The following is a 12,786-nucleotide window of genomic DNA, read 5'->3' on the forward strand; positions in this document are numbered from 1 at the left end:
TTGAAATCAAGTAAATACATGGCAGCTTCAAGTCGAAGAAAGTTTGGAATCATTAGGAGACTGATTATTAGAACAAGTCAATGGAAGAAAACAAATTGAAAACCATCTATAAAATTTTCAAGCACACCTGAACAAAATGGAGATTTCATCATTTCTCTAGTGATTTACAATCTAGAGATTTTGGCTTAAATTCTTGAAGTTCACGTCTTTGTAATTTTATCTTCCTGCAATGAAAACTGCAGTACCTTATTGTCTCTGCTGGTTGCCTCTCCTCCTCCTCCTCCTCCTCCTCCTGCTGCTGCTCCCAGCGTCGGTTGTTGCTCAAGCTTACAGTAACAAAACTCTGGGCTCGTCCCTCACAGCAGGAGACAATGAATCTTGGGCATCAGAGTCTGGCGAATTCGCTTTTGGATTCCAAGAGATTGGAACTGGGGGTTACTTGCTGGCTGTTTGGTTCAACAAGATATCTGAAAAGACGGTAGTTTGGTCAGCCAATGGGGGTAATCTAGCGAAAAAGGGATCCAAAGTTCAACTTACTAGTGATGGAAGTTTTGTGCTGAACGATCAGGAAGGTGAAAAGATATGGCCGGTTGATTCTACGATTACTGGTGTGGCCTATGCAGCCATGCTCGACAGTGGAAACTTCGTGCTGGCAAGGCAGGATTCCATGAATTTGTGGGAGAGTTTTGATAATCCAACAGATACGATATTGCCCACACAGGCAATGAATCAAGGCAGCAAGCTGCTTGCTCGTTTATCAGAAACGAATTACTCAAGTGGAAGATTCATGTTTACACTAGAATCTACTGGAAATCTGGCGATGTACACCACTAATTTCCCACAGGATTCTGAAAATTTTGCTTACTGGTCATCAAAGACTACTGGCAGTGGCTTTCAAGTGATTTTCAACCAGTCTGGTTCCATCTACCTTATGGCGAGCAATGGAAGCAAACTTATGGATGTGCTCACAAATGAAGCTTCAACAGAAGACTACTACCAGAGAGCAATTCTTGAATATGATGGAGTTTTCAGACAATATGTCTACCCAAAGTCTTCTGGCTCAAGTGCTGGGAGGCCTATGGCATGGTCCTCTTTAACCTCGTTTGTGCCTGACAATATCTGCACAAGTATCAGGGCAGAGACAGGCAGTGGAGCTTGTGGCTTCAACAGCTACTGCACAATGGGAAATGATGACAGACCATACTGTCAGTGCCCTCCTGGTTACACCTTCTTGGATCCACAAGATGATATGAATGGATGCAAACAGAACTTTGAACCAGAGAGTTGCAGTGAAGAATCACAAGAGAAGGGTCTGTTTGGTTTTGAAGAGATGACGGATGTGGACTGGCCGCTGTCAGATTATGGGCATTTTACAGAAGTAACAGAGGATTGGTGCAGACAAGCTTGCTTGGATGATTGTTTTTGTGATGTTGCCATTTTTGGAGATGGGGGGGATTGTTGGAAGAAGAGAACCCCTCTCTCAAATGGGAGGACTGAGTCTAATAATGGACGAAGAATTCTGATTAAAGTACGGAAGGACAATTCTACTTCGGAACCCAGAAATGAAGGTAAAAAAGATCAGTCAACTTTGATCATCACAGAATCTGTGCTGTTAGGTGGCTCTGTTTTTCTGAATTGCCTCCTCCTCCTAGCAGCTTTTATTAAGAGAAAGTCAAAGACTCTTCAGCCACACCAGGCCATGGTGGGGGCAAATCTAAAAACTTTCAGTTACAAGGCGCTAGAAGTGGCTACTAATGGCTTCAAGGATGAGCTGGGAAGGGGAGCTTTTGCAACAGTTTACAAAGGGGCTCTACCCCATGATGATGGAATCAATTTGATTGCAGTGAAGAAGCTGGAGAGGATGGAGAAAGAAGGAGACAAGGAATTTGGGGCAGAAGTGAAAGCAATTGGCCGGACAAATCACAAGAACCTAGTCCAACTCCTGGGGTACTGCAATGAGGGGCAACACCGGCTTCTAGTATACGAGTTCATGAGCAATGGTTCTTTGGCAACCTTCCTATTTGGAAATTCAAGGCCAGATTGGTGTAAAAGAACACGGATCATCCTAGGAACTGCAAGAGGGCTCTTGTACTTGCATGAGGAGTGCAGCACCCAGATCATACACTGTGACATCAAGCCTCAAAACATACTTTTAGATGACTTTTTAACAGCAAGGATTTCAGATTTTGGGCTAGCCAAGCTTTTGAAGACGGATCAGACGCGAACCATGACTGGAATCAGGGGAACCAAAGGGTATGTTGCCCCTGAATGGTTCAAGACAGTGCCTGTTACAGCCAAGATTGATGTTTACAGCTTTGGGATTGTGTTGCTAGAGATCATTTTCTGCAGGAAGAACTTCGCACCCGATGTAAGGGATGAAAGTCAGATGATCCTGGCTGATTGGGTGCAAGACTGCTACAAAGAGAAGAGATTGGATTTGCTGGTAGGAAATGATGAAGAGGCATTTGGTGATATGGAGAAACTGGAGAAGTTTGTGATGATAGCAATATGGTGTACTCAGGAGGATCCATCTCGAAGACCCACCATGAAGAAAGTTGTGCAAATGCTAGAAGGAGCTGCTGAAGTTTCTATTCCTCCAGACTCATCTTTCTCATCTGCCAGTAGTTCAATCCAATTCTAATTTCCATTTGGGTATGCATTTTTGGTTACTTTTTAGTGACAAATAAAGGAGACAGTTATGTTGTGCTCCTAGCATATGAATAATCCATATGGTTTTGGATCATTTTTTACATCAACCTCTGCTCATCTCTCAATTCAAATTATTATTCCCTTTGAAGAAGTTAAATTTTGGCTATTTTTATCCAACCATTTATTATACATAAATGACTTAAATCAATGGTTATTTGCGAACCCACAACAATAACAAGTCATTAAGAGTTCATTTGATAGTGCTTTTTAAAAATACTTTTAAGCTTAAAAAGCATTTTTAAAGAAAAATAGGGTATTTGACAAAATTTAGAAAACACTTTAAAAAATCATTTATGGTAATAAAAAATCACTAATAATATTTTTTGGAGAAACGCTTGACTGAAAAGTATATGACTTGATTAAATAAATACCATGGCTAAGAAAAGAAACATTTTAACTCTTACTATATACTGCAATATTTGGCAAAACCAAAGTTTTTGCCTTCCATTAGCCTCTCTCCATTTTACATATACTTAATAAGATGGTATTGGTCGAATCACCTTTTACCTATAGGTTAAAGATAATAAAATGTTAGGGTACTAATTGATGCCTATGAAACTTATTATTCGAACTGTCCAAATCGTATAATAAAATCTAAGTCAATGAATATGGATACAAATAATGGAATTAAAGTACAAAAGAATGGAATTGTATATAACCAATGAGATCAATATTGAATAAAAGAATGTGATCAAAATGCAAAGCAGTGTTATGCTCAAGCTAACATATAAATAATCCATATGGTTTTGGATCATTATCTACCTTCACTCATCTCTCATATCATTATCCACAGTTTTGTTAAATTCTGACCATCAAGATGACCCAAATCAATGTGCATTTTTAGCACCCACAACAAAAGTCATTAGTTTCAATAGTAGGTTGCAGTTTGTAAAAGATACCTAAGAGATGTACAATCCCCTAAATTTGCTATTTAAACCCATGGTGGCGAAAGAAGTTCGCATACAAAAAGAAAAAAATGTATCTATTTTGCTCTATGCTAGACTAAATAGTATAACTTGATTAAATAAATATGATAATTAAGTAAACAGATGGCTTAACTCTAAACAAGGTCCAATATTTGGCAAAATCAAACTATCTGACTTCCATTAACCTCTCTCTCCATAGTCCATATTATATGTGCTCTACAAGATGATAACAATTGAATTACCTTCATAAGGAAAATGCTAGGGTATAAGTCAATAGCTATTGAACTTGCCATTCCAATAGTCCAAGATGCATGATGATATGTAGGGTACAAAAGAATTAAAATATATTAGGATCAACTCATAAAATAATGACATCAAGATATGATGAAACGAATTTGGGTATGAAGCAATAAGGCCTAATTGTTCATGTGACACATTATGATTGATCCTACTTTTCAATATTTATTGATTCAATACTATAGCAGAACCCTCCAATATATCTATGATCTCTACCATATAATTTTATGTGTGATATCTAAGAAATGTGTACTTTGATCTTAGAAGAAGTGAGTTTTTTTCCAAGCTGCATTGAGTAACTTGAGATTCTCATATCCAAGTAGCATAGAGAGTAGCCTTACCACAAAATTATATGGTCTATATGACGTGTTTTATGTGTTCTAATATATTTCAAATGACTTGGTTTTGTGTGGCTTGAACTTGCAAGAAAAGGTAATGTATAAGGAGGGACATATGTAGATTTTGGATGGAAAGTAACAAATATTGTAACTAAGGTTATTTCTTTGGTGGAAGTACCATAGCAATCTCATGGAGTGGAAAAAGATATATCAAAGTTGTCCTAGGCTTTTTATACTTTTATTCTTTTAAATTAGAAGGACAAAATTTTTGTTAGGGGAGGGGATGTGATATTTGGTTGTAAAAAATGTTAATTTTTATGCTTAATGTTGCCTTTAATTAGATGTTAAAACTGGTTTAAGGTTGATCATGGTTAGGCCTAATTTAAGATTAGTTATAATTAATTGATGACTTAAGTTTATGTGTTGGGATGATTGACCTAATTACAATTATGAGAACTTGAAAAGATGAATTATTTAGGAAGTCTTAAAAGTAAAAAGTGGGGACTTCAGTGTAAAAAGTAAGTTTTGTAGTAGCTCTACAGCATTGGCACCTAAAACTTTCTCTGCAGAGTATTTAAGAAGCTAATAATTTTTATAAGTCTTGCTTTAGAAGAAGACTCACTAATTCTTAAGTAATAAAATTATCATTAAAATTGTGGAATCCCAAGAAAAGAAAATAGAGAGATTCAGTCCAATTTGGAAAAGTCAGACTTCTAGAATTCAATGCAGAAAGGTTTGGAAAAGTTATTAGCCACGTCTGAAGTATATTTTTGACATTGTCAATGCCCCTGAAGAACAGTCTTTTATTTATTATATTCAAAAATCTTGAAGTCTAAGAACTCTTTTGACCAGAAGCTACCTTAATAAACTCTACAAGACTAAGTCATAAGCAATTTGTTGAGGTTAGAAATTTCGTCAACAGCACATGGATTAATCTGGTGTTGATGCTTGTTGCAAGCATTCTGGATGGCCGTCAAGGTTAAGGGATCAGCCAACAAGGCTTATATCATACTCTAATCAATCTCTAGTTGTGTAATTTTCAATTTTGGTTCATTTTTATCAGTTTTGTTGGGGTGCAACAAAGTCACTTTTAAACCCGGATGGATCATTCAAATAACAACTCTTAGAACAACTTGTAGGATATGATGTCAAATGTCAATAAAAAGTTTGAATTATTGATACTAACTGACTTTCATGATCCTAGAATTCATATCAGAGTCGAGGATCATGATTCAAGTCATGGAGCATCATGTTAAGATACAACAACGTCAATTTGGGGGTAGACCACCCAAATGACCGAATCTTAAAATAAACTTATGTGGTATGATGTTGAATGCTATAAAAAGTTTGACCTACATTAACACCAATTGGTTTTTCAAATGAGATGATCAAAATCCCGGATCCAACAATTGATATTAGAACTGAGAGTCATGGGAGTGTCATGTTGGGGTGCAACAATGCTGCTACAGGATGACTCACTCAAACAGACAACTCTTAGAACAGGCCTAGAGGGTACGATGTGGAATATCTTGAAAAGAATTGCTGGCCTACCTCACTGGCAATTGGGTTTCAGCTAGAAAGGATTCTGTTGCGTACTCTGCATTGATGTCCCCATCCAAGGGTGGTTCAGCACGACAAGCAAACCATAAACAAAGCAAGTAAATACATTCTAACTCTGAAAAATCAAAGTTTGAAATCAAGTAAATACATGGAAGCTTCCCCCACAATTTCAGTAGACAGTGACACAAATGTCAAAGACTCAGGCGGTGTTTATTTTTTTACTTAATTCTAAATAGAACCTTAATACTTAATAGTATTAAATATTAGGTTGTTTGTTTTTTAGTATTTTATTTCTATTAAGTATTAAAAAGTAAAAAAAATCATTATGTTATTTTTTCTATTTAGAAAAAACCACATATTTTGGCTTTTTCTATTTAGTAAAAAGTTTATAATAAGTCATGAAAAAGTAAAAAAACAAACAACCTAAATTCTAAAACTAAATGGTTTTCAGTAAAAAGCCAAAAAAACAAACACCACCTCAGTCTAAGAAAGTTTGGAACCACTAGGAGACTGATTATTAAAACAAGTCAATGGAAGACAACAAACTGAAAACCCTCTATAAAATTTTCAAGCACATCTGAACAAAATGGAGATTTCATCATTTCTCTAACGATTTAGAATCTAATAGATTTTCGCTTAAATCCTTGAAGTTCATGTCTTTGTAAGCTTATCTTCCTGCAATGAAAACTGCAGTACCTTATTGTCTCTGCTGGTTGCCTCTCCTCCTCCTCCTCCTCCTCCTGCTGCTGCTGCTCCCAGCGTCGGTTGTTGCTCAAGCTTATAGTAACAAAACTCTGGGCTCATCCCTCACAGCGGGAGACAGTGAATCTTGGGCATCAGAGTCTGGCGAATTCGCTTTTGGATTCCAAGAGATTGGAACTGGGGGTTACTTGCTGGCTGTTTGGTTCAACAAGATATCTGAAAAGACCGTAGTTTGGTCAGCCAATGGGGGTAATCTAGTGAAAAAGGGATCCAAAGTTCAACTTACTAGTGATGGAAATTTTGTGCTGAATGATCAGGAAGGTGAAAAGATATGGCCGGTTGATTCTACGATTACTGGTGTGGCCTATGCAGCCATGCTCGACAGTGGAAACTTCGTGCTGGTAAGGCAGGATTCCATTAATTTGTGGGAGAGTTTTGATAATCCAACAGATACGATATTGCCCACACAGGCACTGAATCAAGGCAGCAAGCTTGTTGCTCGTTTATCAGAAAAGAATTACTCGAGTGGAAGATTCATGTTTAAGCTACGGTCAAATGGAAGTCTGACGATGTACACCACTGATTTTCCACAGGATTCTGAAAATTTTCCTTATTGGTCATCACAGACTACTGGCTTTCAAGTGATTTTCAACCAGTCCGGTTCCATCTACCTTATGGCGAGGAATGGAAGCAAACTTATGGATGTGCTCACAAATGAAGCTTCAACAGAAGACTACTACCAGAGAGCAATTCTTGAATATGATGGAGTTTTCAGACAATATGTCTACCCAAAGTCTGCTGGCTCAAGTGCTGGGAGGCCTATGGCATGGTCCTCTTTAACCTCGTTCGTGCCCAAGAATATCTGCAAAAGTATCAGGGCAGAGATAGGCAGTGGAGCTTGTGGCTTCAACAGTTACTGCACAATGGGAAATGATGACAGGCCATACTGCCAGTGCCCTCCTCGTTACACCTTCTTGGATCCACAAGATGATATGAGTGGATGCAAACAGAACTTTGTACCAGAGAGTTGCAGTGAAGAATCACAAGAGAAGGGTCTGTTTGGTTTTGAAGAGATGACAGATGTGGACTGGCCGCTGTCAGATTATGGGCATTTTACAAAAGTTACAGAGGATTGGTGCAGACAAGCTTGCTTGGATGATTGTTTTTGTGATGTTGCCATTTTTGGAGATGGGGGGGGTTGTTGGAAGAAGAGAACCCCTCTCTCAAATGGGAGGACTGAGTCTAATAATGGACGAACAATTCTGATTAAAGTACGGAAAGACAATTCTACTTGGGAACCCAGAAGTGAAGGTAACAAAGATCAGTCAACTTTGATCATCACAGAATCTGTGCTGCTAGGTGGCTCTGTTTTTCTGAATTGCCTTCTCCTCCTATCAGCTTTTATGTACATCTTCCGTAAGAGAAAGTCAAAGACTCTTCAGCCACACCAGGCCATGGTGGGGGCAAATCTAAAAAATTTCAGTTACAAGGCGCTAGAAGTGGCTACCGATGGCTTCAAGGATGAGCTGGGAAGGGGAGCTTTTTCAACAGTTTACAAAGGGACTCTAGCCCATGATAATGGAAAATTAGTTGCAGCAAAGAAGTTGGACAGGATGGTGAGAGGAGTGGAGGTGGAATTTGAAACAGAAGTGAGTGCAATTGGCCGAACAAATCACAAGAATCTAGTCCAGCTCCTGGGGTTCTGCAATGAGGAGCAACACCGGCTTCTTGTATACGAGTTCATGAGCAATGGTTCTTTGGCAACCTTCCTATTTGGAAACTCAAGGCCAGACTGGTATAGAAGAACACAGATCATCTTAGGAACTGCAAGAGGGCTCTTGTACTTGCATGAAGAGTGCAGCACCCAGACCATACATTGTGACATCAAGCCTCAAAATATACTCCTGGATGACTTTTTAACAGCGAGGATTTCAGATTTTGGGCTAGCCAAGCTTTTGAAGACGGATCAGACTCAGACTACGACTGGAATCAGGGGAACCAAGGGGTATGTTGCCCCTGAATGGTTCAAGACAGTGCCAGTTACCGCCAAGGTTGATGTTTACAGCTTTGGAATTGTGCTGCTAGAGCTCATTTTCTGCCGGAAGAACTTTGAACCAGCAGTGGAGGATGAAAATCAGATGGTATTAGCTGATTGGGCATATGACTCCTACCTAGAAAGGAAACTGGATCTATTAGTGGAAAAAGATCAGGAGGCACTGGATAACATGGAAAAGCTGGAGAAGTTTGTGATGATAGCAATATGGTGCATTCAGGAGGATCCATCTCAAAGACCAACCATGAAGAAAGTCACACAGATGCTAGAAGGAGCCATCGAAGTTCCTCTTCCTCCAGACCCATCCCCATTCTCCAAATCATTTCCGCATCAACCATAATTGTGTCGTAGAAACTGATTCAACAGCAATCCTTGTAGGGTTATTAATTCTTCAAATCTTTGTAGGGATTCTTTTTTCTCTTTTCTTTTTTCTTTTTTTCCTTTTTGTTCATCCCTCAACATTAAGATGAATAAATTCATTCTCATTGGCAACTCATCATTTTCTTGAAAATACGTTTCATACTGCTTTGCATATCATAATCGCAAAGTTAGAAATTTTAATTATTAAGATGTGTATGTGCCGTGGGCACACATCAACCCACAAATACAAATCAAGAATGTCATGACTTTTGAACATAGAGTGAGTCTACAGCATAAACAAGTACCAACATTTCATAAGCCAATTGTCCAAATGACTTATCAAAAGAACAAAATAGAAGTTCATATAATCCCAATGAGGGAAACTTTTTGGGTTTAATTTTCATATCAGTGCCAATAAACACAGCTGTCTCAAAAGCTTTAGCTGTTAAGAAATCACCAACAATGTAAAGAAAGCTTAAACTGTTGTCCTTAGCCATACATAGGGAAAGAAAAGAGAGTTTTTCTTTGTGAGATTCAAAGCACTCCTGGCAGCATTGGGATGAATTGGTCAAAAAACTACAGATATCAGGAAGAAGAATAACTCTATTCATCTAGAAACTTTGTTATAATATGTGATTTGCCAAGCATCATCCTACTATTCAAATTACCTCGAATTGTATACCAAGAAAGTATTACTTCTTCAAAATTGTAAAGCATACGGATGAGACCTTCTAGATTTTGTCGAACCTTATGTCTGCCAGTTATTATTTAAGTTGATGTATGCAGTTGATGTTAGGCACTTAGCTCTTCCTTGTTGAAGAAAATTGTCCTTGGTCACTGATACTGCCAAAAATAAACACCTTTGAAACGCATGCTATTCAAAATACATTCAACCATAATCAAGCACCTAAAACACCTTTATGTAAAAGAAGCACTTAGGATTAAGGTCTTCCATAAGAGATGACCTTCAATCAGCACCAGCTGGCTTTCCACTTTTTGGCCGCTAATGGCCAAAGTCAACAATGGCAGCAGAAGGTTAGCTGGATACCCCCATAGGAAAACTCTCTAAACCCTGAAGCCCATTTCTTTATTAAGAAACCTCCTTTGAATCCTTTGAATCTAGAAATGGTGGAACCAAAATTTTCAATTATTCCTGAAGATTTTTGAGCATCTTCAGTCACCATGGCTGTTGCACTGCCTTTTGCTCTTTCCCTCATGCTATTGTCTCTGCTGCCATATCACACCCATGCTCAAACTTACAGCAATGTGACTCTGGGGTCATCCCTCACTGCAGAGGGCAACAATTCTTTTTGGGCTTCACCATCTGATGAATTTGCTTTCGGGTTCCAACAGATCAGAAATGAAGGTTTCTTGCTGGCTATTTGGTTCAACAAAATACCTGAAAAGACAATAGTCTGGTCGGCCAATGGCAATAATCTAGTGCAAAGAGGATCCAGAGTTGAACTCGCCACTGGTGGCCAGTTTGTGCTCAATGACCCAGAAGGGAAACAGATATGGAATGCCGTTTATGCCAGTAAAGTCAGCTATGCAGCTATGCTAGATACTGGAAACTTTGTGCTGGCAAGCCAAGATTCAATCTATTTGTGGGAGAGTTTTGATCATCCAACAGACACTATACTACCCACACAGATGCTGGATCTAGGCAGCCAACTTGTTGCCAGATTCTCAGAAAAAAATTACTCAAATGGAAGATTCCTGCTCATATTACAAGCTGATGGAGATCTCATTCTTTACACTACAGCTTTCCCAACAGATTCTGTAAATTTTGATTATTGGTCAACTGGAACTCTGGGCAGTGGCTTTCAGTTGATTTTTGACCAGTCTGGCTACATTAATCTTGTCACGAGGAACGGAAACAAACTTTCTGTATTATCATCAAATACAGCTTCAACAAAAGATTTTTATCAGAGAGCAATTCTTGAATATGATGGAGTCTTCAGGCACTATGTCTACCCAAAGTCAGCAGACTCTAGTAGAGAGAAGTGGCCCATGGCCTGGTACCCCTTGTCATTCATACCTGAAAATATCTGCATGAGTATTACAACAAGTACAGGCAGTGGAGCTTGTGGGTTCAACAGCTACTGTGAACTAGGAGATGATCAGAGACCAAACTGCAAGTGCCCACCTGGTTACAGCTTCTTGGATCCAGATAACACAATGAGTGGATGCAAACAGAACTTTGTGACACAAAACTGTGAAAAAGCATCACAAGAAAAGGATCAGTTTTATCTTGAAGAGATGATTAATACAGACTGGCCTCTTGCTGATTATGAATACTTTCGACCAGTGACTGAGGATTGGTGCAGAGAAGCCTGCCTTGGGGACTGTTTCTGTGCTGTTGCCATTTTTAGAAATGGTAAATGTTGGAAGAAGAAAATCCCTCTCTCAAATGGGAGGATTGATCCTAGTGTTGGGGGCAAAGCTCTTATCAAAACAAGGATTTGAACCTCCTTATCAGTTAAACTTAAACCCTTCCATATGAATATGTACTGTGTATTGTTTGTATTTTCTATTGTTGCTACTCTTATTCTATATGATAGTTAATAAAGCAATGGTGCATTTAAAATAACCATTCAGCCAAGTATGCCTAAGACAAAAGGAACAGCTATCTCATGTGTTCAACATTTTGTCTATATTATATATTGAAACCCGATATACAGGTTACTAATAAGATCAAGAATGATGTTTGTGCTTGAAGAAATTCAGACCTTGAATGAAAGCCAACAACACCTTACATTAGTAGTGAGAGAAGAATAGAAATATGTAACTGCAGCACACTTGACAGAAAAGAACCTTACTCCAAACAATAACTCAAATTGGCAAGCACAGATAGGTCAGGTAAAACTACAGATGACAGTTCTTTTCAGAAACTCTACTTCTTTCAGGAAGACGAAGAAGAGAAGGGAGATCTGATTTTCCAGGCATCATCCTAGAACTCAACTTCCTAATGTGTTTCAACCATTCAGTGGAATTTGGATTCAGGCAGAGTGGCAAATAAAGTACAGATAACGATGAAGTAAGTTTGGATTTTCCTTGCAAGATTTGAAGAATGATAAAAAGTTCAGACAAAAAGGTTAACAACAATTGGTGACATTAACATTTAAAAGATTGGTCTACCAAAATCAAGCCTTTGTTGTGACTGTTAAAAAAGCGAGATTAAAATTAGATTTCAATATCCAATATGTCCATGTAATAGGTAGAGGACTAAAATGAATGCTAAATGAAACCAAGAAAGTGTCATCCATGTGATGGGAAAATTCATTTCCTCTTCTCTTAAAACGGGGGATTTTGTAATTGTTTTTCAAAAATAGATTTCTAAAAATAGGTAGCCAACAAAATATGCACTGACATTTTATTACAAGTTATTTTTTAAATTTGGCTGCATGTGAGAGGAGCTTGTAGATTTCATTGAAACTTCATTGATGCCTCTACTAGTTTCTATTTTAGTTAGATATCTGCAATTCACCTCAGGAGCTTTAACTAGGAGAAAAAAAAGAAAGAAGCTTTTTTCTCACTATGGCCTCTGCACTGGCTTATCCTCTGCTCTTCATGATACTTTTTTCTGCTGCTACATTCCACCATTTTCAAACTTAGAGCAACATATTTTTGGGCTCATCCCTCACTGCAATGAACAACAGTTTCTTTCTGGCACCCCCATCTGGTGAATTTGATTTCAGATTCCAACAGATCAGAGCTGGAGGTTTCTTGATAGCCAGTTGGGGCAAGAAGATACCTGAAAAGACCATAGTTTGGTCAGCCAATGGAAACAATCTAGTCCAAAGAAAATCCAAAGTTCAACTTACCACTGATGGCTAGTTTG

At 38.3% G+C, this 12,786-nt stretch overlaps 3 protein-coding genes across 4 annotated transcripts; all 3 read left to right on the plus strand.

Annotated features, from left to right (window-relative positions):
• On the plus strand, positions 1 to 2,806 carry LOC100255221 (G-type lectin S-receptor-like serine/threonine-protein kinase LECRK3). 2 transcript variants are annotated; one of them, XM_010652994.3, is made up of 2 exons: positions 24 to 1,568; positions 1,656 to 2,806. In XM_010652994.3, the coding sequence occupies exons 1-2, from the start codon at positions 230 to 232 to the stop codon at positions 2,639 to 2,641; spliced, it is 2,325 nt and encodes a 774-aa protein (XP_010651296.1). In that variant the 5' UTR covers positions 24 to 229; the 3' UTR covers positions 2,642 to 2,806. The 2 variants fall into 2 exon arrangements, with proteins under 2 accessions (XP_010651295.1, XP_010651296.1); XM_010652993.3 differs by having other exon boundaries at positions 1 to 2,806.
• Positions 2,807 to 6,164: 3,358 nt separating this feature from the next.
• On the plus strand, positions 6,165 to 9,079 carry LOC100260297 (G-type lectin S-receptor-like serine/threonine-protein kinase LECRK3). The gene has a single exon (XM_002283168.4). The coding sequence runs from the start codon at positions 6,511 to 6,513 to the stop codon at positions 8,923 to 8,925; it is 2,415 nt and encodes an 804-aa protein (XP_002283204.1). The 5' UTR covers positions 6,165 to 6,510; the 3' UTR covers positions 8,926 to 9,079.
• Positions 9,080 to 10,127: 1,048 nt separating this feature from the next.
• Positions 10,128 to 11,535, plus strand: LOC100265516 (G-type lectin S-receptor-like serine/threonine-protein kinase LECRK3). Its single transcript, XM_002283160.5, has one exon. It carries the CDS (start codon positions 10,128 to 10,130, stop codon positions 11,409 to 11,411), a length of 1,284 nt encoding a protein of 427 aa, XP_002283196.1. The 3' UTR covers positions 11,412 to 11,535.
• The last annotated feature ends 1,251 nt before the right edge of the window (positions 11,536 to 12,786 follow it).

Source organism: Vitis vinifera, chromosome 6, assembly GCF_030704535.1.
Source record: "Vitis vinifera cultivar Pinot Noir 40024 chromosome 6, ASM3070453v1".
NCBI lineage: Eukaryota > Viridiplantae > Streptophyta > Magnoliopsida > Vitales > Vitaceae > Vitis > Vitis vinifera.

Excerpts from the sequence above, each read along its gene's own strand:
- LOC100255221 (XM_010652993.3), top strand. The coding sequence starts at position 230 with ATGAAAACTGCAGTACCTTATTGTCTCTGCTGGTTGCCTCTCCTCCTC.
- LOC100260297 (XM_002283168.4), top strand. The coding sequence starts at position 6,511 with ATGAAAACTGCAGTACCTTATTGTCTCTGCTGGTTGCCTCTCCTCCTC.
- LOC100265516 (XM_002283160.5), top strand. The coding sequence starts at position 10,128 with ATGGCTGTTGCACTGCCTTTTGCTCTTTCCCTCATGCTATTGTCTCTG.